Source organism: Lissotriton helveticus, chromosome 11 (genome assembly GCF_964261635.1).
Source record: "Lissotriton helveticus chromosome 11, aLisHel1.1, whole genome shotgun sequence".
NCBI lineage: Eukaryota > Metazoa > Chordata > Amphibia > Caudata > Salamandridae > Lissotriton > Lissotriton helveticus.
In genome coordinates, this window is record NC_136072.1 from 32,558,173 (window position 1) to 32,585,542 (window position 27,370).

At 45.7% G+C, this 27,370-nt stretch overlaps 1 protein-coding gene across 1 annotated transcript in view; it reads left to right on the forward strand.

The window, feature by feature from the left end:
- LOC144792796 (uncharacterized) overlaps positions 1-27,370 on the forward strand; it is an 844,113-nt gene that overhangs the window by 157,613 nt on the left and 659,130 nt on the right. The window contains exon 19 of the mRNA XM_078667999.1: positions 1,660-1,863. Coding sequence (XP_078524125.1) covers positions 1,660-1,863 — 204 coding nt within the window. The remainder of the gene's footprint in view (positions 1-1,659; positions 1,864-27,370) is intronic.

Genomic DNA, 27,370 nt, shown 5'->3' on the forward strand with positions numbered 1-27,370 from the left:
TTCAATGGGAATTCCGCTTCCTCCGGATGGTCCCATAGATTGCTCATCCCCATTTCAGCCAGAAGGGTCCTGATAATATTTAGCCATGGGATCATATGTGATCGATTCATACTCCTCACTTCCAGTAAAGCCTTGGCATACAAGGAGAGTTCTGGAGTTATGCAGAGACGCCTCCAGAATGCCAGGGGCCTATAGCGTGCTGCATCTTCAATGGTGTGACAACCCAGGTCAAGGAAGAGTGGTACCACCCTTAAGATAAACCAGAGCCTATTGGCATTAGTAGTCGGTCACATTCCAACATTAGACTTTCCTCCAAAGTGGAGGGAAGATGGCCAAAGAGGAGATAAGAAATGTTGTCTATGTCATGAGGCAGGCAAAACCTTGCAGCACGTTATATGTATCTTCTCTACTCTGGCCATACAGTGAAGAGGTTTTATGAAAAACGAATTTAATAACCTAGGGATCAGGTCCTATAGATCAGCACAGATGGTGTCACTGGACCCATCAAACACAATGCTGAACATTAGAAAGGTTTTGTTCCTGGACATTTTAAATCCCTTGCCAAGGGAGATGCATGGACACAGGTGAGGTATGATGAATGGGGTAGGAGGCCCCTGGCAAGAACCCTGGTGTCTGTGTATCTAGGGACCATGAATCCTTGTTGCTTCCTATCCTGTCCAGTTGAGTACCAGTTTGACATCACCCAATCTGTTCTGTTGGCCCAACTTTAGAACCTTCTGCGAAAATGTGTCACATTGCATAGGCCCTTTTCGAATTTTACACTTCAATGTAAGCACTTTTTGTACTTTATGATAAATTTGTCTAATGTAGGCCCAGCAAATATTGTATTAACAGCTGTTGTCCAAATGAGAAAAAATGTTGCACAATTGTACTTTATGCTTTATCTTCCACGTGCTGGTAACATTAGCATAGGCTAAACTGCTTTGTTTGCCTATTCTACATTGCACAGGCCTGAGCTGCTTTTGCTTTAATGCAGTTTGCCATGGGACGCCAGATAGGAGTAAAAGCTCTCTAGCTAACATAAATAACAAAGATATGCTCAGTTTTGTATGTTTTACCTGATGTTTATAGTTTTTATTGACTGTACCTTTTGTATTCTCGAAAAGTAGAGAAATAGTTTGGAAAAAGCCTGGACTGTAAAGGATCTGGAGTTCCACATAACTTTCAGAAATTACAATTTTCCCTTGCTATAACTGCACATCCTCGCATATGAAGTTGGAAATATTTTATATTTTTGACATCAGCTAGCATACCTGTAAAAAAAAAATAGGATTACAAATAAGTAACATTTCCTTCTTTGATGTACCCAAAGCACTTGAAGTGCTCTCAAGCTGTCTTTTCCACATGGAACCGTATAAATGTCACTGTAAATCAATAGGTCAGCAAACAATGTGTTAATTCATTGATTACTGAAGAATTAAGAATGGAAATTTTGAAGAAGATCTGAGCTACAGCTGATTGTATTTGTGGATGAGATCTGCAAGCCATCAGCATGAGCAGGGCATGTGTTTTAGGGCCATGAACTGAAGACTAACCAGGATAAATGAAAAGATATATTGCAAGGGATTTCAGAGAAAGAAACTCAGTAATGTTCATTATAGGACAAACTGCTTAATAACTTATCTCACTCTGTTGTAGGATACTATTACACTGTGCAGAGCATGTCTCCCGGGTGGTATGGAGCAGGAAGCAGATGCTATTATAACAGTTTCAATGGCCCCATTCTGTTTGGCATTAAAGAACGATACCTCCCTACGCCCTGGATGTATGGGCCCTGGCAGTGGGCCTGGTACAGTGGATGGTATGATAAAAAATTCAAGGAGATACGGACTAATTACCAAGGTATTTAATGTTCATTTATTTTGGTTTTCAGCCAACTGTTAGTGCTGGATTTAGATATGGCAGATTGGATATCCCATCCACCTTACTACAAGTGCCAGAGGATATAGTGCACCTGTAATAAGGTGGACATGGTATCCATCATATTTATGCCCTTAGACTTAGGCACAATCTTGTTGTTATCACTTTTTATCTGTATGTATTCATCCACATTCTTCCTAAATGCCCAGTGAGCAGTGAAACAAATAATACATTGCCATGTAAGGGAGTGTTTTAAGTCCCTGCCTCCATTATTTCCTATGCAAGTGTCTTGCAGCACCTCTCTCTGAGTGGCCATGTGTGGTGCTGGACTTAGCTCAAGGTTGTGCTGCAGTACTTTTTTGACTGTAGTGCAGTTAGAAGTGCAATTTGTGAATAGCAATGTGCTTCCTTTTGTGTGGGTGGGTAGTTTATATTTGTATATCCCTTACCTCTCAAAACTTCTCTCATGTTGGAGTAAGTATTCCCCATTATCCAGTCACTCCTTTGCCATCCTATATTAACTACAAAAATATATCCATGTGTACTGATTTCATAGCACAGGAAAAATTGCAGAGGCGGATGAGAAGATCTCTGCATGCAATGTTGGAAATTGCATTTTTTAGTTACCGAGTAGTACGACTGTAGCACTACTTTATAAATTACAATACAGTGGGTGAATCAGTACCCAAAATGTACTGTTTGTGGTCACTAAGTTATCACAAATACTGAGTTTTTCTGGAACAAAGAGGCCACAGAAGCTTGTGATTTTCAAATATCAACAACTCTCTAAACATTGTTAATTGGCACATCCTTGAAAATTAATATTTTGTGACCTTGGAGTTGTGCAAAGTCTACCATTCTCATTGCTCTGGGGTGGGCAAGATAGATCTGGTACACCGAGCTGCATCGCCTATCAGATTGTGCCCCGATTCTCTTCCCTCCAACATGAACCAGGGCCAAGTGGTTCATCCACAAATTCCCTCTCTTCATTTGTCAGCGTTGCTCCTCACCATGCTGAATTTGGGAATTTCTGACGAGTGTACTAAGATACTTCAGACATATCGAGCTTCGTCTACGTTGAAATGTTACACATTGCATCCATACTCTTCATTTCCGGAGCAGGAGCTGCCTTATCACTTGCACTTAACGAAATCAGGACTTTTTCATTCTTCCATAAGAGTTCATCTTGCTGTAATTTCTAGGTATAGAAGATGTTAAAATAAAATTTCTCTGTGGTCTAACCGACTAGTAAAATAATTTATGAAGGGGCCTTTTAGAGTTTTCCCGCCTCCTACAGTTTTGTGGCAATTAAACACCATTTTGTCTCAATGGATGTGTCCTCCCTTTGAGCCTATACACAAATGTGAATTAAAGTTCCTCTCCTGGAAAGTGGATTTTCTCCTGGCCATTCCATCAGCCAGACGTATCAGTGAAATCCAAGCTCTCACCATAAAAGAACCATATCTGCAGTTTTGGCCAGAGAGAGTTATCCTACGCACTGCCCCTTCTTTTATACCTAAGGTGCCTTCAACTTACCACCTCAATGAGCCGATTGTTTTACCAACGTTCTTTCCTAATCCATCCTCAGCAGCAGAAAGGGCGTTGCACTCTCTGGACATTAAACAATGCTTAGAGTTTTATCTGAAAAGAACGAGTAATTCTGTAAATCCTCTCAAATAATGATCTCTTTCTCGGTACCCTGGAAATTACAGGCCCTGACAAGGTCCAGCATTGCACTTTGGGTCACCTCCACAATTTCCTTCTGTCATATAAAAGCTAGTTGTCTGCCCCTTGCGAAAGCACAAGCTTACTCTACGATGGCGACTACTTGAGACCTGTTAGGGGGAGCATCTCTCCCGGACCTTTGCAGGGTGGCAACGTGGGTGAACGCTCACACATTCACAAAGCATTACAGCCTTGATGGTTGGAAAAAGGCAGATATTGCTGTTGGACAAGCTACACTCTGATGCCTCTTTGCTTAAGGTAGGCAGCTTTAAGCCTGCTATGTTCTCTATAAACTGTGTATAAATGTGTATGCTTATTATTCTCTTCTTGACTTTCTAATTCTACAAGTGTACATCATGGTGGGATGGTTTGCCTCCGCCACCATTTCTTTTCTCTTATTTTGTTTTTACTGCTTACTAGTTGGATTCAAGCATGTGAATCTATAAAAGACTCAATACTGGAGAAAAAAACTAATTACTTACCTGTACACTGTGGCTCTCCAGTATTGATATATTTCATAGATTCACATACGACCCTCTCTCTTCCCCGATTAGACTCACCAATTACCTCAGAGTTTGTATACTTTTACACTTGTACTCGAAATCTTAGGTATAGTGGCTCTGTGGGGAAAGGGAACTCTGAGGTCTCCGCTGTGATTGGCTGAAGTTTGGATATTCTAAAATGAGGCTGAAAAGCTACTTAAGTGAGTTTTCTGTTTTATGGAGGTCTGTGGTAATGTTATATTACTGCTATTTCTTATGTTACCGTGGGATTCCCACCATGACGACGGGGACGATTCAAGCATGTGAATCTATAAAAGATATCAATACTGGAGAACCACAGTGAACAGATAAGTAACTTGTTTTTTTATGTCCGGTGGCTGTGAACAGGAGGCTTGCAAACTAGCTCATGGAGTCACTTCTGTTAGTCCGGGGTGCAGATGTAGGTGCAATGATCAAAAGCAGAGCTGGCCTCTGAGGGTTAGAAGCAGGCTCCGGGCAGCAAAGGAGTCCATCCAGATACAGCAGCAGTCTGGCAGAGTGCACAGTATGTCACAGATGTAGGCAGTCGTCAGAGTCCTTCTGCAGGTTCAGTAGTGAACTGAAGAGTGCGTCTGAAGGTCCTATTCTTATACTCTGATGTACTTCTCCTGGCAGGTGGTAGAAGCCTCTAGAAAGGTTCTTTGAAGTTCTTGGAATTTAATGATTCCCCACCCTGGCTCAAAGCTGGTTGCAGTGACAATTAATGTTTGTTAGGTCTATTTTGAGGAGATAGGACTCATCCTATTCTGGTGCAAGTGGGGGTGTGCTAACCCCCCATCCTGCCATTGAAGGCCAATTGAGGCATACCTAATCCCACTATGGTTTGGATATCTGGGAGCAATTCACAAAGGATAACTGCCAGCTATGCCCAGTTATGTGACCCAAGATAGGATGTAGGGACAAAGGGCAGGGAAAGGGAAACTTTCTAAAAGTGCCATTTTCACAATTGTTATGAAAAATCTGACTCCACCATTAAAGAGAGTTCATCATTATAATTCCATAGGTGCCAAACATGATATATCTACATCTGCTCAATCCGGAATTACAACTTGTTAAATGTAATAATTAAGCCCCAGTGTTATTCTAACTGAGTGGTAGGCCTTAAAGTATTGAAGAACGAATTTGGGAGTTTTTTAACTACCAGGAGATCTAAAACTTAAAAGTGCATGTCCTACATTTTAATTACACAGCACCCTGCTCTATCTGCTATCTAGGGCCTATGTTACGGATGACATATGTAATGAAAGGGAAGTTTAAGGCTTGCAAAGAGGTTATTAATGGCAAGTCGACATGGTATTGGGACACTGCATTCAGGCTGCAATGGCTAGCCTGGGACATGTTTTAGAGGTCTACTTATGTGTGTGACACAATATGTGCTGTAGGCCCACTGCATTTAATTTACAAGCCCTGCATGGCCACCTCATGAGCTCATATTGCACAAATTGGGGATATATATGACTGGGGTCCCATGCCATGTGAGGAAGGGGTGAGTTGTCCAACTGTGGAAGGCGTGGATAACTACAGGCTTGCTCATGGAGGGCTTTGGACACACCAGTGAGCTGAAGGGGCTGTTACAAGAGGACAGGGAGTGTCTATTGACTGCACGGGTACACCAGACAAGGGGGGGTCATGCGCAAGGGAGACCCCAACCAAAGGAAACTTACTTTTGAAAAGCAGAGTGGTGGTAATGACGCCACAAGCACATCAATGGCGGAAGGAGGCGATGCTGCAGGTCCCCCACAGATAACGCCCCAGAGTAACGAAGCGCAAATGATTGAATTGCGAGCAGGATTCAAGGCGAAGGATACGTGTTTTGACTCATTGGACAAACGGCTTGATAAAATGGGAGCCCGGCTGAATCAACACGAAAGTAGACTGGAAACGGCGAGGGCAGGATATCGGACCTGGAGGACGGCGCAGCACAGACCACTAAAAAGATTGAGAGAATGGAAAGGGTGCTTAAAACAATAGCTATCAAGAATGAGGACTTGGAGGCCTGAGGAAAGCGCAATAACGTTCGCATTATGGTAGTGCTAGAGTCAACCAATACAGGTCAGTTGGATGGATTCATGGAGGGATTGCTGGTTGACTGGTATGGCCGAGAGTCCTTCACGGCTACATTTGTGGTTGAAAGAGCACATTGTACCCTAGGCTCTCGGCCTAATCCTGGCTGCCCTCCATGCCCTATGATGGCGAGGCTTCTTAATTTTAGGGACCAGGACACTGCCTTGTGCATGGCTCGAGAGAAAGGTACATTGGAGTGGCAAGGAAGGACTAAAGCTTTGTACCCAGGCTTCACGGTAATGCTGCAGAATGCATGTAAAAAAATAAGCTGCGGTCAAACTTGCATTGAGGAAAGCGGGGCTGAGGTACGGCATGTTGTATCCCGCAAGGCTCAGGGTGGATGTGGTGGGCAAATCCCGAACATTTGAAACGCCTGCTGTTGTGCAAGAATTTTTTCGACTGCGAGGTGTGAATGGGCATCAGAAGAAGTCCGCTACGCCGGTTCGTTCACCTGGGCTGCCATACTCTGGTGCCAGTGCCGATTTGTTCTCGGCCAGCTGATTGACCGACTGCTCTGAATATGGTTGATGAGTGGTGCCAGTGCTTTTATCGCATTGTTGTACATTGGGGTGCTTGCTGTCCGGGGGGGGGGCGGATTTACATACTATACTCCATTTACTGATTGAGTGCAATAGGGGACTAGGCGTAGCGTTGTCACCCCCAGTGCTTAGGCACACACACTTGTTTGGGTGGTACGTTTTTTCAGTGTTATGACTACCTTAACGTTTGGGAGTTGGGGTGTTCCCCTAGTGAAGATCGAGGGGATGGGTGGGGAATGGGTACGATTTATAGACTTGATCTCTTTGCAATCTTGTAGACACATGCTCGGCATATATGTACTGATAGTGAGACCGTATAGAAGCTTAGATACCAATTTGAAGACTAATGCATAGTAATGCATAGCCACCAACCTCACGAAGTGTATCAGCAACTGCGCAGATGACCTCGCCCCTCTGAAGACCCCGCCTAGCAGACCCGGCAGCAAGAAAGCCCCATGGTTCACCGACGAACTCAAGAGCTCCAAGAAGAACTGCCGAGCTCTCGAGAAAGCCTGGCGCAGAGACCCAACACCGAACAACATGACTGCCCTCAAGCTCGCCACCCGAAAACACCACCAACTGATCCACGCCACCAAGAAAACTGCATTCAAGGAACGACTGGACAACAACGCCCACAACAGCAAGGAACTCTTCAACATCGTTAAAGAGCTCTCCAACCCCAACGCCGGAAACAACGACATCACCCCTTCGCAAGACCTCTGCAACTCCCTCGCCTCCTACTTCCACAACAAGATCGCGGACATACACAACAGCTTCAGCTCCCAACCGACGCACGCCACGACCGAACCACCGCCCCCCACCACCACCCTCCGCGCCTGGACCCCGATCAGCACCGAAGACACCATCCGCACGATGAACTCCATCCACTCCGGATCTCCGACCGACCCCTGCCCTCACCACGTCTTCAACAAGGCCGATGCCGTCATCCCACCCCACCTGCGGGACATCATCAACACCTCCTTCGACACCGCTACCTTCCCGGAGAGCTGGAAGCACGCCGAGCTCAGCGCTCTACTAAAGAAGCCATCAGCCGACCCCACCGACCTCAAGAACTACCGCCCCATTTCGCTGCTCCCGTTTCCTGCAAAGGTCATCGAGAAGACTGTCAACAAGCAGCTGGCCGCCTTCCTCGAGACGAACGGATCCCTCGACCTCTCGCAGTCTGGCTTCCGGGCCAACCACAGCACCGAGACCGCCCTGATCGCAGCTACCGATGACATCCGAGCCCTGCTCGACAACGGAGAAACAGCGGCCCTCATCCCCCTAGACCTCTCCGCGGCCTTCGACACTGTCTGCCACCGTACCCTAGTGCAGCGCCTCAGCAACGTCGGAATCCAGGAGAAGGCACTGGAATGGATCACCTCGTTCCTCGCCGGAAGGACACAGAGAGTCCGCCTCCCCCCGTTCAGATCAGAAGCCACCGAAGTCATCTGCGGCGTTCCTCAAGGCTACTCACTCAGCCCAACCCTCTTCAACATCTACATGAGCCCCCTCGCAGCCATCGCACGCCAACACAACCTCAAATCATCTCCTACGCCGACGACACCGAGCTGATCCTCTCCCTCACCAACGACCCCGCCACTGCCAGAGCCAACCTACACGAAGGGATGACAGACGTAGCCAAGTGGATGATGAGCAGCCGCCTGAAACTGAACTCGGACAAGACGGAAGTCCTCATCCTGGGATCCCCACCCTCCGCCTGGGACGACTCCTGGTGGCACCCCGCCCTGGGCAGCGCACCCAAACCAACAGACCACGCACGCAACCTGGGCTTCATCCTGGACTCCTCCCTCTCCATGACCAGACAAGTCAACGCCGTCTCCTCGTCATGCTTCAACATCCTGCGCATGCTACGTAAGATCTTCCGGTGGATCCCCACCGAGACCAGGAAGACGGTCACCCAGGCCCTCATCACCAGCCGCCTGGACTACGGCAACTCCCTCTACGCCGGAACCACCGCCAAACTCCAGAAGAGACTCCAGCGGATCCAGAACGCCTCAGCACGACTCATCCTGGACATCCCCCGTCGCAGCCACATCTCCGGACACCTGAGAGATCTGCACTGGCTACCGGTCAACAAGAGAATCACCTTCCGTCTCCTCACCCACGCACACAAGGCCCCACACAACCAAGGCCCAGGATACCTCAACAGCCGCCTCAACTTCTACGCTCCCACACGCCAACTTCGATCGACCGGCCACGCCCTCGCCGCCGTCCCCCGCATCCGAAGAGCCACCACAGGAGGAAGGTCCTTCTCCTACCTGGCCGCCAAGACTTGGAACTCCCTCCCGAACCACCTCCGCCGGACCCAGGACCACCTCGCCTTCAGGAAACAGCTCAAGACCTGGCTGTTCGATCAGTAGCGGACCCCCCCCTCCCCTAGCGCCTTGAGACCCTCCGGGTGAGTAGAGCGCTATATAAATGCTGTGATTGATTGATTGATTGATTGATTGTAAAGGTGTTGATACTATAGTGGTTATGTCCTGGAGTGTGCGGGGCTTAATGATGCTCGGAAAAGAAAACAGGTATTACATTATTTACAGCATCACAATGTTGACATTGCATTTTTGCAGGAAACCCACTTGTCGCCACATAACCTCCCCAAATTTTGCCGGTAGTTGGGGCACAAATCGATATTTTTAATCCACAAGAGGGTACCTTTTAGAGCGGTAGATGTATAATCAGACCGGGCCGGTAGGTGCCTACTAGTAAAAGGATGGTTATTAGGGAACACAATACTATTTGTTAATGTATATGCCCCAAATATAGACGACCTGGACTTCTTTGTTGATTTACATGCTAGTAGTGACCGCATGGGGGCAGAGAGGGTCTGCATGGGTAGGGACTTGAATATTTTATTGAGCCCTCGACTGGATGGCACAGATGACACCTCAGACACGAAGCCAAGAGCCAGGCAGACTCTGACAGGGTTGACTGCTGCTTGGCGTCACTTACATGCAGATACACAGATGTATACTAACTATGCGACTCCGCACAATACATGGATAAGACTGGACTATTGGTTTCTCACCCCTGATGCTACATGTCTAAGTGAGACTGGGCGCTTACCGTATACTTTGTCTTACCATGCCCTGGTTACGGTGAAACTGCAGATCCCTGGCCCAGGTGTTAGAGCCAACCGGTGGCGATTTCCTGAGATTTCTCTGTGAGATTCAGTATTTGCTAGCAAACTTGGTCAGGCCATTGATGAATATTTTTAACTTAATGAGGGTACAGTGGACACGAAAGCTATGCTACGGGAAGTATTTAAGGCTTATATAAGAGGGGTGTGCATATAGAAAGGGGATGGGATTCTCAAAGACCAGCGTAATACCCTCTCCGGAATTGAGAGACAATTGATGGCTCGCGACCAAGAGCAGGGAAATGCTCAGACGCCTTCTGGGCTGAGGTGACGGACGGCACTATCGGCAATAGGCTACCGAGAGGGAATCACACTATCTGGGAAAATACGCGGTCGCCAGGAGGATTTGGGGAGAGAGAACGCTCAGGCAGCACGTTGGCTAGACTGATTCAGCCACACAGGGCCCCAACATACATAAATTGCTTGAATGGGGAAGAAGGCAAGACTATAACTGACTGCAAGGGAATAGAGGCCAAAATATTAGCATATTATAACGATTTATATTCTATGAAAGTTTCCTCAGATACGGATGCCAGTAATGCCTATTTGGATGAAATAACATTAGTATGGCTGAAAAATGCACATAGGGAATTCCTGGCAGAGCCATTTACTGTGGATGATGTAGCTCAGGCCATAGACGCAATGGATGGGTCCAAGGCTCCCGACCTGGATGGTTTTGTCTGGCAGTTTTCACAATGCCTTCAAATGCACAGGAATTCCTGGCAGAGCCATTTACAGTGGATGATGTAGCTCGGGCCATAGACGCAATGGATGGGTCCAAGGCTCCTGGCCTGGATGGTTTTTCTGGCAGTTTTCACAAAGCCTTCAAATGCACACTGGCCCCCCACTTGATAGATGTTTATCAAGAAGCAATAGAAAAGGGTGTGCCCCCCCTGACTCTCCGCGAGGCAGTTATCACACTAATACATAAGGCCGGCAAAGACCCTAAGAGCTGTGGCTCCTACAGACCGCTGTCTCTATTGAATTTTGATTATAAGATTCTGGTGAAAATGCTGCCTACCAGGCTGGCCCTTATAGTTGACCTGCTGATCTCACCTGCACAGGCAGGGTTTATTCAACAAAGGTCCACTGCCATGAATCTTCGCACCCTGTTTGCCACACTCCACAGGATGTCACATACATTGCCAGCAGCAGCACTGCTGTTGGATGCCGAAAAGGCCTTTGATTCTTTAGAATGGTCCTTTCTCCAGGCGACGTTAATAAGGCTGGGGATGCCGCTCAGGATCTTTGTGGTGGTCTCATTGTTATATACGTGCCCGTCGGCTCATATTCAGGTGAATGGCATGTTGACGGTGTCCTTCACGCTGTTGAGGGGGGCACGCCAGGGGTGTCCTCTCTATCCGTTGTTATTTGTCATTGCGATGGACACCCTGGTGCGTCCCCTTCAGGATAATCATTTCCACAGGGGCATACAATTTAAAACGGGCCCATTTTTGATCACATTACACGCAGATGACATTATTTTGTACGTTCAGTGCCTGGATGAAAGTCTGGAGGCTCTTTTGTGGGAGATTAACCGCTACAGTGTGCTCTCTGGACTGCATATTGATTGGGGCAAATCTGACATTTTCCCATTGACGGAGGCACCCTGTAACCGGGACACTGAACTGGCTTTGAAGTGGTGTGATGACTCGGTTAAATATCTTGGGATAGTTATACATAGGGACCCGGCCCAAATACTCTAACTTAACTACGGTCCAGCCATGGAGAAATTAGATGACAAAATAGAGAGGTGGCTTAAACTCCCACTGACCACAGCCTGCAGGATAGCACTGGTCAAGATGGTGGTTTTGCCACAATTTTTATATCTATTCCAGAACATTCCAATATCACTATACAAGACTTTCTTTGCCACACTGCGCTATGAAGTAATCTGGTTGGTTTGGGGGTGGCAAACACCCGAGGATTAGCTGGGACATATTCACACTTCCGTTTGAAATTCTTAATTTTTGCATATACTACCTAGTTGCGCAGTGTAGCTTCGATTCACAAATTCCATATTTATCCGGTGGACATACAGATGCTGTCGACGATCAGATGGGCATGAATGCAAGTGGCTTGAACTACAGGAGTGCAGTCGCTGTATTCCTCCGGCCCTCCTGCTTGCTGGGAACATTTGGGTACCCATTACCAAGGAGGTCACAATGCAACAAACATTTACTACATTTAACCTGAGCACGATTGGGGATGTGTTCCCTGATGGGCACTTATTAACCAGGGAGGAGGATTGAAGATTTCAGCGAGCCACGTTCCTTGATCAGTTCAATTTGTGGAGATTGCAGAGAGAGTTCAGATCCCTGGTTCCGAGCTACCCCCTGGAGCCGCAGGAGCTTCCCCCACTGACACTACTTATTAAGGACATAACCGGTGAGCACCTCATGGCTACGATGTATAGAGCCTCTGTGGCTATGCTCGCAGTTAAGTATGAGGGGGTACAGGCCGCCTGGGAACAGGACTTAGGTGCCCCCCTTACTGATGCATAATGGAAGGCATGCTTCGAACAAACACGTAAAGTTTGATTCAACCATAAGCTCAAGATATTACAGTTTACATTTTTATGGCAAGCACACATTTCTCCTGTTAAAGTTCACTGTATGGATCCACTGCGCCCACACACCTGCCCCAGATGCAGCGCCGTGATGGCTGATTTTGCGCACATGGCTTGGACTTGTGTCAAAGTAGCACAATTGTGGACTCAAGTATTCAGTGAGTTATCAAACATGACAGGCTTGAGCCTCCCCCCTTCACCTAAGCAGGCACTGTTGGGGTATGTGCAAGAGATCGCTAAGCCATATAAGCGTTTAAGTGCAATTGCATTATTGTTATCGAAAAGAGAAGTGGCAATTCACTGGGGGAGTAAGTACCCGCCAACACTGAAAGGCTGGATGTTCAGCATGACGTATTGTAACACCACCAGCGAGATATATGCACAGCTACAACACCCAGTGTCTAGGCCATTAGACATATGGCAGCCTTACAGGTCTTATTTGTGGAAACAGACATCTACTAGCTCACAGACTGAACAGGATACTGACCCGCAGAATGCTGCAAGCAATTGAAATATTTAGCTGGTGCTGGCGTACGCGGGCGAATGGGATACATCACTGTGTTACCGGGCATTGAAATGTACCTGTGCTGTACAGGATCATGGTGCATTAGAGAATCCTTGATGGTTGTTGGTGTAGAGCATGCGTCTTGAGTTGCCGTTTGTATTTTATGAAACTTATAAATAAAGAATTAAAAAATGTGTTTTACAGGCCCATGGTTGATGGTATACCAGTCTACAAGGAACTTACATGTAAATTAAAAAGCAAATGGGGTATTTGACAATCAAACCATGTTTAGGGGAGTAAGCACAAGTACTATAGAACTGGTTAGCAGTGGTAAAGAAATTTTAACAAGAGGGGGGAGAGAGAGAGAGTCAGTGGATTCAGTCTCCCGAGTCATGCGAATAAACAAAGTGGAATCCACTCAGGGTGATAGTGATCTCTAGAGTGATGGGGAACACACAATGTTGTTTAAATGCCCCTCACACACCAACAGGCCCCTTGGTGTCATGCTTCATCATCGGGGCCTTCGCACCCCTCTACGGAATGCGGCGTGCTACGACTCGCGAATACGCAGGAGCACTTGACGTGAACTAAGTGTGGGGGTGTGTGTTTTACAAAAGAGTGAGTGAGGTGAGGTGAAAAAAGGTGAGTAGTTAAAAAATACCTGGCACGTGGGAGAAAAAACTTTATTAAATCCCCGGCTGGTATTATTAAAATAAAAGTGCAGGGCGTGGTTATAAAAGATACGTGTAAGGGTATCAAACCACTGTATTAAAAGTCAACATGTTTCGGAGGTCAAAGCCCCCTTCTTCAGGACAAGGGTTAATGCACTAACCCCCCTTACTCACATGTAAGATGTAAAAGTGAAAATAAAAATATTACCACAATGTGTAATGTTCCTCACAATGTTAAATGTTAGTGAGTGTCGTTGCGCCCAATTGGCGTCAGAACCTGTGGAGACAAAATCATAGATAAACATACAAGTCTAACTATCACAGGATTTAAGGAGAAGAAAATCCCTTCTCTGAAAAAACATCAGGTAAGACCCCAAAAAAATAATTGGTACCTGGAAAGAAAAAGAAAAAGAAAAAGGACACTACAAACATATATACACGCAACACCAACATTACTCTGTGCTCAGGTGTCAAGAGAGCACAGCAGAAAGGAATGCAAATCTTACTTAGAGTTCCCAAATACTGGACTTCATGAGCCTTTAGCGTATAGGGGAATCCTTCCTTTCTTAATCAGAAAACCTACAAAATCAATGTCAGGGGTTCAGTAGGAGAACTATGTTTTCAAAACGACACAAGTACAGTGTAAAACGACTTCTGTCTGTGGTCTATAACTCACGGTTACTGCAACAGCTAATCGCCTGCCTTCCCTCAACGCGGCTCGGATGAAGTGAGCTGCAAAGGGATCGAGGCCCTTATATATGTTGTGCCAGTTGGTAATTAGCGGAGGGTAATTGAATAATTGAATAATGCAACCCGGTGAATGTCCAAATACGGAGAGGGAATCTCCGGGCATCCGGTGTTGCGCTAGCTCCCTCCGCTACTTTGTCGCGCATGCGCACTACCGCTATGGAAAGACGCCTGTGCGGTAGGCATGGCTGGTGCGCATGCGTCAGCGGAGACACTACGTATAGACGCGGAGCACTCGATAATGCGAAAAAAACGCCTGCAGGTAAATGGCGCTATGGATAAAGTGCTCTGGTGACAATAAGGCGAGGCATTAGGGCAACTTGCTGGCCAAACAGGTCAAGCCTAAGTGAATCTAATATCTAACAGAGATGTATTTGAATATGTAGTTAAATGGACTGCTATTACGTATGGATTTAACACACGCCGGTTCAATGAGGAAAAATGGTTATGAATAGGGGAATCCCCTGGAACTTAATCCATAGGGGGTACCTCCACAATTACAACTCGGTGATATCTATCCACACTCACACCACAATCCATATGAACCCAACAAAAAGACATTTGTTGTATATAACCACATATGCACACCAACCACATTATGATGGGTAGTCAGATCAAGTGTTTATCTGAGAAGGTTCCATGGAATGGAATCGTTCAGCCCAGTGGTATCCGTTCCCAACCGGAACACCCACCGTTGTTCTTTTTCCAGGAGACCTGTCTCTGAGGGCAATTGTTCAATTATTGTCCAGTGTAGCTCATTCACACAGTGTTGTTGTTCAATAAAATGAGTTGACATCTTAGTCGTTAATCTCTTACACCTGATGTTGCTTTTATGTTCATTTAACCTGACCCTAACAGGTCTGGTGGTCATACCCACATATTCCTTTCCACATGGGCAGGTGATTAGATAGACTATATTTTTACTGTTACAATTCGTGAATGCACGTTGTTCCCATGTTGTTCCATTTGTGAAAATTAGATTCTTACTCTTTTTTGTGAGGTGGCAGTTATTACAGTTGCCACACGGGTAGTGCCCATGTACGCCTTGTAACCTCGTCTGGTCGTTGATAGGAGGGGGTGGTCTCGTGTGAACTAGTATATCTCTTAGGTTTCTACCCCTTCTGTGAGCAAAAAGAGGTTTCTCCAAAGTTAAGCCACCACTCGTTAGAGTGCGCCAATGTTTGTGGACCAGTTTTGTCACTTGGTTACTGACCGGACTGTATGTGGTGACACAAACAGTCCTATTTTCGGCATTCTCCTTACGTGGATTGTCCTCCAAAAGGGCATCCCGATTGTTATTTCGTGCTCTGGTGAAGGCTTTTTTGATCACAGTCTCCGGATACTTCCTCTGTCTTAGTTTGGCACTGAGATCCTTGGCCTGAGTTTTGTATCTGGCCACATCAGTACAGTTCCGACGGAGGCGTAGGAACTGTCCATAAGGAAGGTTCTCTCTCAGATGACGCGGATGGAAGCTGTCAAATCTGAGGAGACAGTTCCTTGCCGTAGGCTTGAAATGTGTTTCCGTTTTTAACACGCCGGCTTCGTGATAGATATTCAAATCTAGGAAAACCATGTTGGTATTAGATGCCTGGTGCGTGAATTTCAAAAAGGCATTTTGATTGTTAAGCCAGTCGATGAATTCAGTTATCATGGTTGCATCTCCATCCCAGATAACCAGGATATCATCAATGTACCTTCGCCAGGTGCGAATCCTCACCCTGTGAGGATTGTCTTGATGCAGGATTTTCGTAGATTCCAAATGGTGGACATATAGTCCAGCCAGACTCGGGGCAAAAGTGCTGCCCATGCTGGTCCCATGCTTCTGCCAGAAAAGAGTGCCCTCATATTCAAAAAAGTTTTTCTTAAGTGCCAGTGAAATGCACTCCAACACTACATTCCGTGGGGTGTGGTATTCCCAATTCGTCGAATGCAGTACCTCTTCAATAATTTGGATGGTTTCGTCGTGGGGGAGACTCGTATAGAGGCTCTCCACATCCAGGCTTAGCAACATCTGTGAAGTAGGATCGAAGGTTTGATTATTCAACAGTTGTAGTACTGCTTTGGTGTCCCGTAGGTAGGTGTCAGTAGCCTGTACAAGTGGCCTCAAGAATGCATCCGCAAACTTGGATAAAGGTTCCAGGATGGATGAGATTCCGGAAACTATGGGGCGACCAGGGGGGTTCTCCAGGTTCTTGTGCACCTTAGGAATGGTGTAAAAATAGGGAATGCGCGGGTTCCTCTGTGTCAGGAATTCGGACTCTTTCTTTGTGATCCAGTCATGTGTAAGTGCCTCTTCCACCATACCACCTATCTGGACTCTCAAAGATTCAGTGGGATCTTCCGTCAATATCTGATAGTTCCTGTTATCAGAAAGGAGCCGCCTGCATTCCTTATCATAGGCTATGGTTGTTTGAACAACCACTGCACCACCCTTATCTGCTGGTTTTATAACCAAGTTCTTATTCATCCTTAGTTCTTTTATGGCCTCATTCTCTGTTTTGCTCATATTCTGAAAGACCTTTTGTCTGATTTCTAGACCTTTCAATTCCTGCATCATGGCTTTTTCGAAAGCCAATACTTCAACAGGAAGCTGGTTGTCAAGTGGAGTAAATGTTGACTTGGGTCTTAGACCAGTGTCAGAAATCTCTGTTGGTGGATCCTTATCTTTGAAGAATGCCCGCAGCTTTATAGTTCTTATAAACTCCTGCATTTCCTTGTGGAGTAGGAAAATGTCTGGTCTATTGGTAGGGACGTAACCCAGGCCTTTATTCAACACCTCCTTTTGCAGATCAGTAAGTGGCCACGGGGTTATGTTTATAACTAAGTCCCCCTGTGGCTGGTTGACGCCTGGTTCGCCGCCATACTCCTTGTTACGACACGTGGGTCTGACTCCTCTGTGGACTGCCAATTCACATTGTTGCCCTTCTTGTTCCGCCCTCTGCGGGATCCCTGGCCCCAAGATAAAAAAGGTTGTTGATTCTGGGGTACATTAGTTTGGTCTGGGACCCACTGGGGGTACATTTGTCCCATTTGAGGTGGAGGAAATTGGTATTGTGGGAATTGAAAAGGAGGTTGATAAGGATTAAATTGGGGGCCTTGAAAGCCACGCCAGCCTCTTTGACGCGGGAATTGGGCTCTTCGTTGACGAAAGCCGCCTCTCTGCTTTTTTTGTTGAAAACCTCCCGATTTGTTACTAGAGTTACTGCCCTCGGAGTTAACACTGTCTGTATCGCTCAGGTTATCTTTCATGACATAATCTGCTCGAGTATACGGGTAGGCTCTTTCAGGGGTGAAGCGGTCTTTGTCTTTTTTCAATTTGTTAAATTTGCTTTGTTTTAAGCCCGCCTCAAATTCTTTCATTTGTTGGTTTAGTTCCTCTAAACCTGTTTTGAGATCTGCTGGTGAAATGAAGGCCTTAAGCTGTACCTCAAGTCTTTGGATCTCTACTTTTAGTTCTAATGACTTCCTAGCTGCAGTCTGGACTATGAGTACCAACCAATCCCTGGTGCAGTGCCAGGAGATAAGAGACCATGCCTTTTTGAAAACCAGGTCGTCCTGGAAAATAAACGGTTCAGTTTTAACCAATAAACCATGTGGGGCCATCTTGTTTCTTAGGTACTCCCTCATCAGTAAGCCATGGAGTGCAGTTCTGATTTGGATCTTGCGGGTGTTCATCAGCTCATCCCAATCGGCTACTGCAGGCCCTGGGTCACTGCTACTGAGGCCTTCAAAAGGATTATCATCTGTTAGAATGCGGTCGATATCATCCTCACTGAAAGTCAGTCCATGTTCATCCTCCATGTTGACAGATGAGGAGAGCAGGAAGGTTTTTTCGAAGAAATAGAGTGGTTGCGTGTAAAAAATGAGTGCAGGTCCAAAGGGAAAGGGAAGGGAACTCCCACAGCTGCACGCTGTCTATAAACAAATTTTAACAAGAGGGGGGAGAGAGAGAGAGTCAGTGGATTCAGTCTCCCGAGTCATGCGAATAAACAAAGTGGAATCCACTCAGGGTGATAGTGATCTCTAGAGTGATGGGGAACACACAATGTTGTTTAAATGCCCCTCACACACCAACAGGCCCCTTGGTGTCATGCTTCATCATCGGGGCCTTCGCACCCCTCTACGGAATGCGGCGTGCTACGACTCGCGAATACGCAGGAGCACTTGACGTGAACTAAGTGTGGGGGTGTGTGTTTTACAAAAGAGTGAGTGAGGTGAGGTGAAAAAAGGTGAGTAGTTAAAAAATACCTGGCACGTGGGAGAAAAAACTTTATTAAATCCCCGGCTGGTATTATTAAAATAAAAGTGCAGGGCGTGGTTATAAAAGATACGTGTAAGGGTATCAAACCACTGTATTAAAAGTCAACATGTTTCGGAGGTCAAAGCCCCCTTCTTCAGGACAAGGGTTAATGCACTAACCCCCCTTACTCACATGTAAGATGTAAAAGTGAAAATAAAAATATTACCACAATGTGTAATGTTCCTCACAATGTTAAATGTTAGTGAGTGTCGTTGCGCCCAATTGGCGTCAGAACCTGTGGAGACAAAATCATAGATAAACATACAAGTCTAACTATCACAGGATTTAAGGAGAAGAAAATCCCTTCTCTGAAAAAACATCAGGTAAGACCCCAAAAAAATAATTGGTACCTGGAAAGAAAAAGAAAAAGAAAAAGGACACTACAAACATATATACACGCAACACCAACATTACTCTGTGCTCAGGTGTCAAGAGAGCACAGCAGAAAGGAATGCAAATCTTACTTAGAGTTCCCAAATACTGGACTTCATGAGCCTTTAGCGTATAGGGGAATCCTTCCTTTCTTAATCAGAAAACCTACAAAATCAATGTCAGGGGTTCAGTAGGAGAACTATGTTTTCAAAACGACACAAGTACAGTGTAAAACGACTTCTGTCTGTGGTCTATAACTCACGGTTACTGCAACAGCTAATCGCCTGCCTTCCCTCAACGCGGCTCGGATGAAGTGAGCTGCAAAGGGATCGAGGCCCTTATATATGTTGTGCCAGTTGGTAATTAGCGGAGGGTAATTGAATAATTGAATAATGCAACCCGGTGAATGTCCAAATACGGAGAGGGAATCTCCGGGCATCCGGTGTTGCGCTAGCTCCCTCCGCTACTTTGTCGCGCATGCGCACTACCGCTATGGAAAGACGCCTGTGCGGTAGGCATGGCTGGTGCGCATGCGTCAGCGGAGACACTACGTATAGACGCGGAGCACTCGATAATGCGAAAAAAACACCTGCAGGTAAATGGCGCTATGGATAAAGTGCTCTGGTGACAATAAGGCGAGGCATTAGGGCAACTTGCTGGCCAAACAGGTCAAGCCTAAGTGAATCTAATATCTAACAGAGATGTATTTGAATATGTAGTTAAATGGACTGCTATTACGTATGGATTTAACACACGCCGGTTCAATGAGGAAAAATGGTTATGAATAGGGGAATCCCCTGGAACTTAATCCATAGGGGGTACCTCCACAATTACAACTCGGTGATATCTATCCACACTCACACCACAATCCATATGAACCCAACAAAAAGACATTTGTTGTATATAACCACATATGCACACCAACCACATTATGATGGGTAGTCAGATCAAGTGTTTATCTGAGAAGGTTCCATGGAATGGAATCGTTCAGCCCAGTGGTATCCGTTCCCAACCGGAACACCCACCGTTGTTCTTTTTCCAGGAGACCTGTCTCTGAGGGCAATTGTTCAATTATTGTCCAGTGTAGCTCATTCACACAGTGTTGTTGTTCAATAAAATGAGTTGACATCTTAGTCGTTAATCTCTTACACCTGATGTTGCTTTTATGTTCATTTAACCTGACCCTAACAGGTCTGGTGGTCATACCCACATATTCCTTTCCACATGGGCAGGTGATTAGATAGACTATATTTTTACTGTTACAATTCGTGAATGCACGTTGTTCCCATGTTGTTCCATTTGTGAAAATTAGATTCTTACTCTTTTTTGTGAGGTGGCAGTTATTACAGTTGCCACACGGGTAGTGCCCATGTACGCCTTGTAACCTCGTCTGGTCGTTGATAGGAGGGGGTGGTCTCGTGTGAACTAGTATATCTCTTAGGTTTCTACCCCTTCTGTGAGCAAAAAGAGGTTTCTCCAAAGTTAAGCCACCACTCGTTAGAGTGCGCCAATGTTTGTGGACCAGTTTTGTCACTTGGTTACTGACCGGACTGTATGTGGTGACACAAACAGTCCTATTTTCGGCATTCTCCTTACGTGGATTGTCCTCCAAAAGGGCATCCCGATTGTTATTTCGTGCTCTGGTGAAGGCTTTTTTGATCACAGTCTCCGGATACTTCCTCTGTCTTAGTTTGGCACTGAGATCCTTGGCCTGAGTTTTGTATCTGGCCACATCAGTACAGTTCCGACGGAGGCGTAGGAACTGTCCATAAGGAAGGTTCTCTCTCAGATGACGCGGATGGAAGCTGTCAAATCTGAGGAGACAGTTCCTTGCCGTAGGCTTGAAATGTGTTTCCGTTTTTAACACGCCGGCTTCGTGATAGATATTCAAATCTAGGAAAACCATGTTGGTATTAGATGCCTGGTGCGTGAATTTCAAAAAGGCATTTTGATTGTTAAGCCAGTCGATGAATTCAGTTATCATGGTTGCATCTCCATCCCAGATAACCAGGATATCATCAATGTACCTTCGCCAGGTGCGAATCCTCACCCTGTGAGGATTGTCTTGATGCAGGATTTTCGTAGATTCCAAATGGTGGACATATAGTCCAGCCAGACTCGGGGCAAAAGTGCTGCCCATGCTGGTCCCATGCTTCTGCCAGAAAAGAGTGCCCTCATATTCAAAAAAGTTTTTCTTAAGTGCCAGTGAAATGCACTCCAACACTACATTCCGTGGGGTGTGGTATTCCCAATTCGTCGAATGCAGTACCTCTTCAATAATTTGGATGGTTTCGTCGTGGGGGAGACTCGTATAGAGGCTCTCCACATCCAGGCTTAGCAACATCTGTGAAGTAGGATCGAAGGTTTGATTATTCAACAGTTGTAGTACTGCTTTGGTGTCCCGTAGGTAGGTGTCAGTAGCCTGTACAAGTGGCCTCAAGAATGCATCCGCAAACTTGGATAAAGGTTCCAGGATGGATGAGATTCCGGAAACTATGGGGCGACCAGGGGGGTTCTCCAGGTTCTTGTGCACCTTAGGAATGGTGTAAAAATAGGGAATGCGCGGGTTCCTCTGTGTCAGGAATTCGGACTCTTTCTTTGTGATCCAGTCATGTGTAAGTGCCTCTTCCACCATACCACCTATCTGGACTCTCAAAGATTCAGTGGGATCTTCCGTCAATATCTGATAGTTCCTGTTATCAGAAAGGAGCCGCCTGCATTCCTTATCATAGGCTATTTTTTTGGGGTCTTACCTGATGTTTTTTCAGAGAAGGGATTTTCTTCTCCTTAAATCCTGTGATAGTTAGACTTGTATGTTTATCTATGATTTTGTCTCCACAGGTTCTGACGCCAATTGGGCGCAACGACACTCACTAACATTTAACATTGTGAGGAACATTACACATTGTGGTAATATTTTTATTTTCACTTTTACATCTTACATGTGAGTAAGGGGGGTTAGTGCATTAACCCTTGTCCTGAAGAAGGGGGCTTTGACCTCCGAAACATGTTGACTTTTAATACAGTGGTTTGATACCCTTACACGTATCTTTTATAACCACGCCCTGCACTTTTATTTTAATAATACCAGCCGGGGATTTAATAAAGTTTTTTCTCCCACGTGCCAGGTATTTTTTAACTACTCACCTTTTTTCACCTCACCTCACTCACTCTTTTGTAAAACACACACCCCCACACTTAGTTCACGTCAAGTGCTCCTGCGTATTCGCGAGTCGTAGCACGCCGCATTCCGTAGAGGGGTGCGAAGGCCCCGATGATGAAGCATGACACCAAGGGGCCTGTTGGTGTGTGAGGGGCATTTAAACAACATTGTGTGTTCCCCATCACTCAAGAGATCACTATCACCCTGAGTGGATTCCACTTTGTTTATTCGCATGACTCGGGAGACTGAATCCACTGACTCTCTCTCTCTCCCCCCTCTTGTTAAAATTTGTTTATAGACAGCGTGCAGCTGTGGGAGTTCCCTTCCCTTTCCCTTTGGACCTGCACTCATTTTTTACACGCAACCACTCTATTTCTTCGAAAAAACCTTCCTGCTCTCCTCATCTGTCAACATGGAGGATGAACATGGACTGACTTTCAGTGAGGATGATATCGACCGCATTCTAACAGATGATAATCCTTTTGAAGGCCTCAGTAGCAGTGACCCAGGGCCTGCAGTAGCCGATTGGGATGAGCTGATGAACACCCGCAAGATCCAAATCAGAACTGCACTCCATGGCTTACTGATGAGGGAGTACCTAAGAAACAAGATGGCCCCACATGGTTTATTGGTTAAAACTGAACCGTTTATTTTCCAGGACGACCTGGTTTTCAAAAAGGCATGGTCTCTTATCTCCTGGCACTGCACCAGGGATTGGTTGGTACTCATAGTCCAGACTGCAGCTAGGAAGTCATTAGAACTAAAAGTAGAGATCCAAAGACTTGAGGTACAGCTTAAGGCCTTCATTTCACCAGCAGATCTCAAAACAGGTTTAGAGGAACTAAACCAACAAATGAAAGAATTTGAGGCGGGCTTAAAACAAAGCAAATTTAACAAATTGAAAAAAGACAAAGACCGCTTCACCCCTGAAAGAGCCTACCCGTATACTCGAGCAGATTATGTCATGAAAGATAACCTGAGCGATACAGACAGTGTTAACTCCGAGGGCAGTAACTCTAGTAACAAATCGGGAGGTTTTCAACAAAAAAAGCAGAGAGGCGGCTTTCGTCAACGAAGAGCCCAATTCCCGCGTCAAAGAGGCTGGCGTGGCTTTCAAGGCCCCCAATTTAATCCTTATCAACCTCCTTTTCAATTCCCACAATACCAATTTCCTCCACCTCAAATGGGACAAATGTACCCCCAGTGGGTCCCAGACCAAACTAATGTACCCCAGAATCAACAACCTTTTTTATCTTGGGGCCAGGGATCCCGCAGAGGGCGGAACAAGAAGGGCAACAATGTGAATTGGCAGTCCACAGAGGAGTCAGACCCACGTGTCGTAACAAGGAGTATGGCGGCGAACCAGGCGTCAACCAGCCACAGGGGGACTTAGTTATAAACATAACCCCGTGGCCACTTACTGATCTGCAAAAGGAGGTGTTGAATAAAGGCCTGGGTTACGTCCCTACCAATAGACCAGACATTTTCCTACTCCACAAGGAAATGCAGGAGTTTATAAGAACTATAAAGCTGCGGGCATTCTTCAAAGATAAGGATCCACCAACAGAGATTTCTGACACTGGTCTAAGACCCAAGTCAACATTTACTCCACTTGACAACCAGCTTCCTGTTGAAGTATTGGCTTTCGAAAAAGCCATGATGCAGGAATTGAAAGGTCTAGAAATCAGACAAAAGGTCTTTCAGAATATGAGCAAAACAGAGAATGAGGCCATAAAAGAACTAAGGATGAATAAGAACTTGGTTATAAAACCAGCAGATAAGGGTGGTGCAGTGGTTGTTCAAACAACCATAGCCTATGATAAGGAATGCAGGCGGCTCCTTTCTGATAACAGGAACTATCAGATATTGACGGAAGATCCCACTGAATCTTTGAGAGTCCAGATAGGTGGTATGGTGGAAGAGGCACTTACACATGACTGGATCACAAAGAAAGAGTCCGAATTCCTGACACAGAGGAACCCGCGCATTCCCTATTTTTACACCATTCCTAAGGTGCACAAGAACCTGGAGAACCCCCCTGGTCGCCCCATAGTTTCCGGAATCTCATCCATCCTGGAACCTTTATCCAAGTTTGCGGATGCATTCTTGAGGCCACTTGTACAGGCTACTGACACCTACCTACGGGACACCAAAGCAGTACTACAACTGTTGAATAATCAAACCTTCGATCCTACTTCACAGATGTTGCTAAGCCTGGATGTGGAGAGCCTCTATACGAGTCTCCCCCACGACGAAACCATCCAAATTATTGAAGAGGTACTGCATTCGACGAATTGGGAATACCACACCCCACGGAATGTAGTGTTGGAGTGCATTTCACTGGCACTTAAGAAAAACTTTTTTGAATATGAGGGCACTCTTTTCTGGAAGAAGCATGGGACCAGCATGGGCAGCACTTTTGCCCCGAGTCTGGCTGGACTATATGTCCACCATTTGGAATCTACGAAAATCCTGCATCAAGACAATCCTCACAGGGTGAGGATTCGCACCTGGCGAAGGTACATTGATGATATCCTGGTTATCTGGGATGGAGATGCAACCATGATAACTGAATTCATCGACTGGCTTAACAATCAAAATGCCTTTTTGAAATTCACGCACCAGGCATCTAATACCAACATGGTTTTCCTAGATTTGAATATCTATCACGAAGCCGGCGTGTTAAAAACGGAAACACATTTCAAGCCTACGGCAAGGAACTGTCTCCTCAGATTTGACAGCTTCCATCCGCGTCATCTGAGAGAGAACCTTCCTTATGGACAGTTCCTACGCCTCCGTCGGAACTGTACTGATGTGGCCAGATACAAAACTCAGGCCAAGGATCTCAGTGCCAAACTAAGACAGAGGAAGTATCCGGAGACTGTGATCAAAAAAGCCTTCACCAGAGCACGAAATAACAATCGGGATGCCCTTTTGGAGGACAATCCACGTAAGGAGAATGCCGAAAATAGGACTGTTTGTGTCACCACATACAGTCCGGTCAGTAACCAAGTGACAAAACTGGTCCACAAACATTGGCGCACTCTAACGAGTGGTGGCTTAACTTTGGAGAAACCTCTTTTTGCTCACAGAAGGGGTAGAAACCTAAGAGATATACTAGTTCACACGAGACCACCCCCTCCTATCAACGACCAGACGAGGTTACAAGGCGTACATGGGCACTACCCGTGTGGCAACTGTAATAACTGCCACCTCACAAAAAAGAGTAAGAATCTAATTTTCACAAATGGAACAACATGGGAACAACGTGCATTCACGAATTGTAACAGTAAAAATATAGTCTATCTAATCACCTGCCCATGTGGAAAGGAATATGTGGGTATGACCACCAGACCTGTTAGGGTCAGGTTAAATGAACATAAAAGCAACATCAGGTGTAAGAGATTAACGACTAAGATGTCAACTCATTTTATTGAACAACAACACTGTGTGAATGAGCTACACTGGACAATAATTGAACAATTGCCCTCAGAGACAGGTCTCCTGGAAAAAGAACAACGGTGGGTGTTCCGGTTGGGAACGGATACCACTGGGCTGAACGATTCCATTCCATGGAACCTTCTCAGATAAACACTTGATCTGACTACCCATCATAATGTGGTTGGTGTGCATATGTGGTTATATACAACAAATGTCTTTTTGTTGGGTTCATATGGATTGTGGTGTGAGTGTGGATAGATATCACCGAGTTGTAATTGTGGAGGTACCCCCTATGGATTAAGTTCCAGGGGATTTCCCTATTCATAACCATTTTTCCTCATTGAACCGGCGTGTGTTAAATCCATACGTAATAGCAGTCCATTTAACTACATATTCAAATACATCTCTGTTAGATATTAGATTCACTTAGGCTTGACCTGTTTGGCCAGCAAGTTGCCCTAATGCCTCGCCTTATTGTCACCAGAGCACTTTATCCATAGCGCCATTTACCTGCAGGCGTTTTTTTCGCATTATCGAGTGCTCCGCGTCTATACGTAGTGTCTCCGCTGACGCATGCGCACCAGCCATGCCTACCGCACAGGCGTCTTTCCATAGCGGTAGTGCGCATGCGCGACAAAGTAGCTGAGGGAGCTAGCGCAACACCGGATGCCCGGAGATTCCCTCTCCGTATTTGGACATTCACCGGGTTGCATTATTCAATTATTCAATTACCCTCCGCTAATTACCAACTGGCACAACATATATAAGGGCCTCGATCCCTTTGCAGCTCACTTCATCCGAGCCGCGTTGAGGGAAGGCAGGCGATTAGCTGTTGCAGTAACCGTGAGTTATAGACCACAGACAGAAGTCGTTTTACACTGTACTTGTGTCGTTTTGAAAACATAGTTCTCCTACTGAACCCCTGACATTGATTTTGTAGGTTTTCTGATTAAGAAAGGAAGGATTCCCCTATACGCTAAAGGCTCATGAAGTCCAGTATTTGGGAACTCTAAGTAAGATTTGCATTCCTTTCTGCTGTGCTCTCTTGACACCTGAGCACAGAGTAATGTTGGTGTTGCGTGTATATATGTTTGTAGTGTCCTTTTTCTTTTTCTTTTTCTTTCCAGGTACCAATTATTTTTTTGGGGTCTTACCTGATGTTTTTTCAGAGAAGGGATTTTCTTCTCCTTAAATCCTGTGATAGTTAGACTTGTATGTTTATCTATGATTTTGTCTCCACAGGTTCTGACGCCAATTGGGCGCAACGACACTCACTAACATTTAACATTGTGAGGAACATTACACATTGTGGTAATATTTTTATTTTCACTTTTACATCTTACATGTGAGTAAGGGGGGTTAGTGCATTAACCCTTGTCCTGAAGAAGGGGGCTTTGACCTCCGAAACATGTTGACTTTTAATACAGTGGTTTGATACCCTTACACGTATCTTTTATAACCACGCCCTGCACTTTTATTTTAATAATACCAGCCGGGGATTTAATAAAGTTTTTTCTCCCACGTGCCAGGTATTTTTTAACTACTCACCTTTTTTCACCTCACCTCACTCACTCTTTTGTAAAACACACACCCCCACACTTAGTTCACGTCAAGTGCTCCTGCGTATTCGCGAGTCGTAGCACGCCGCATTCCGTAGAGGGGTGCGAAGGCCCCGATGATGAAGCATG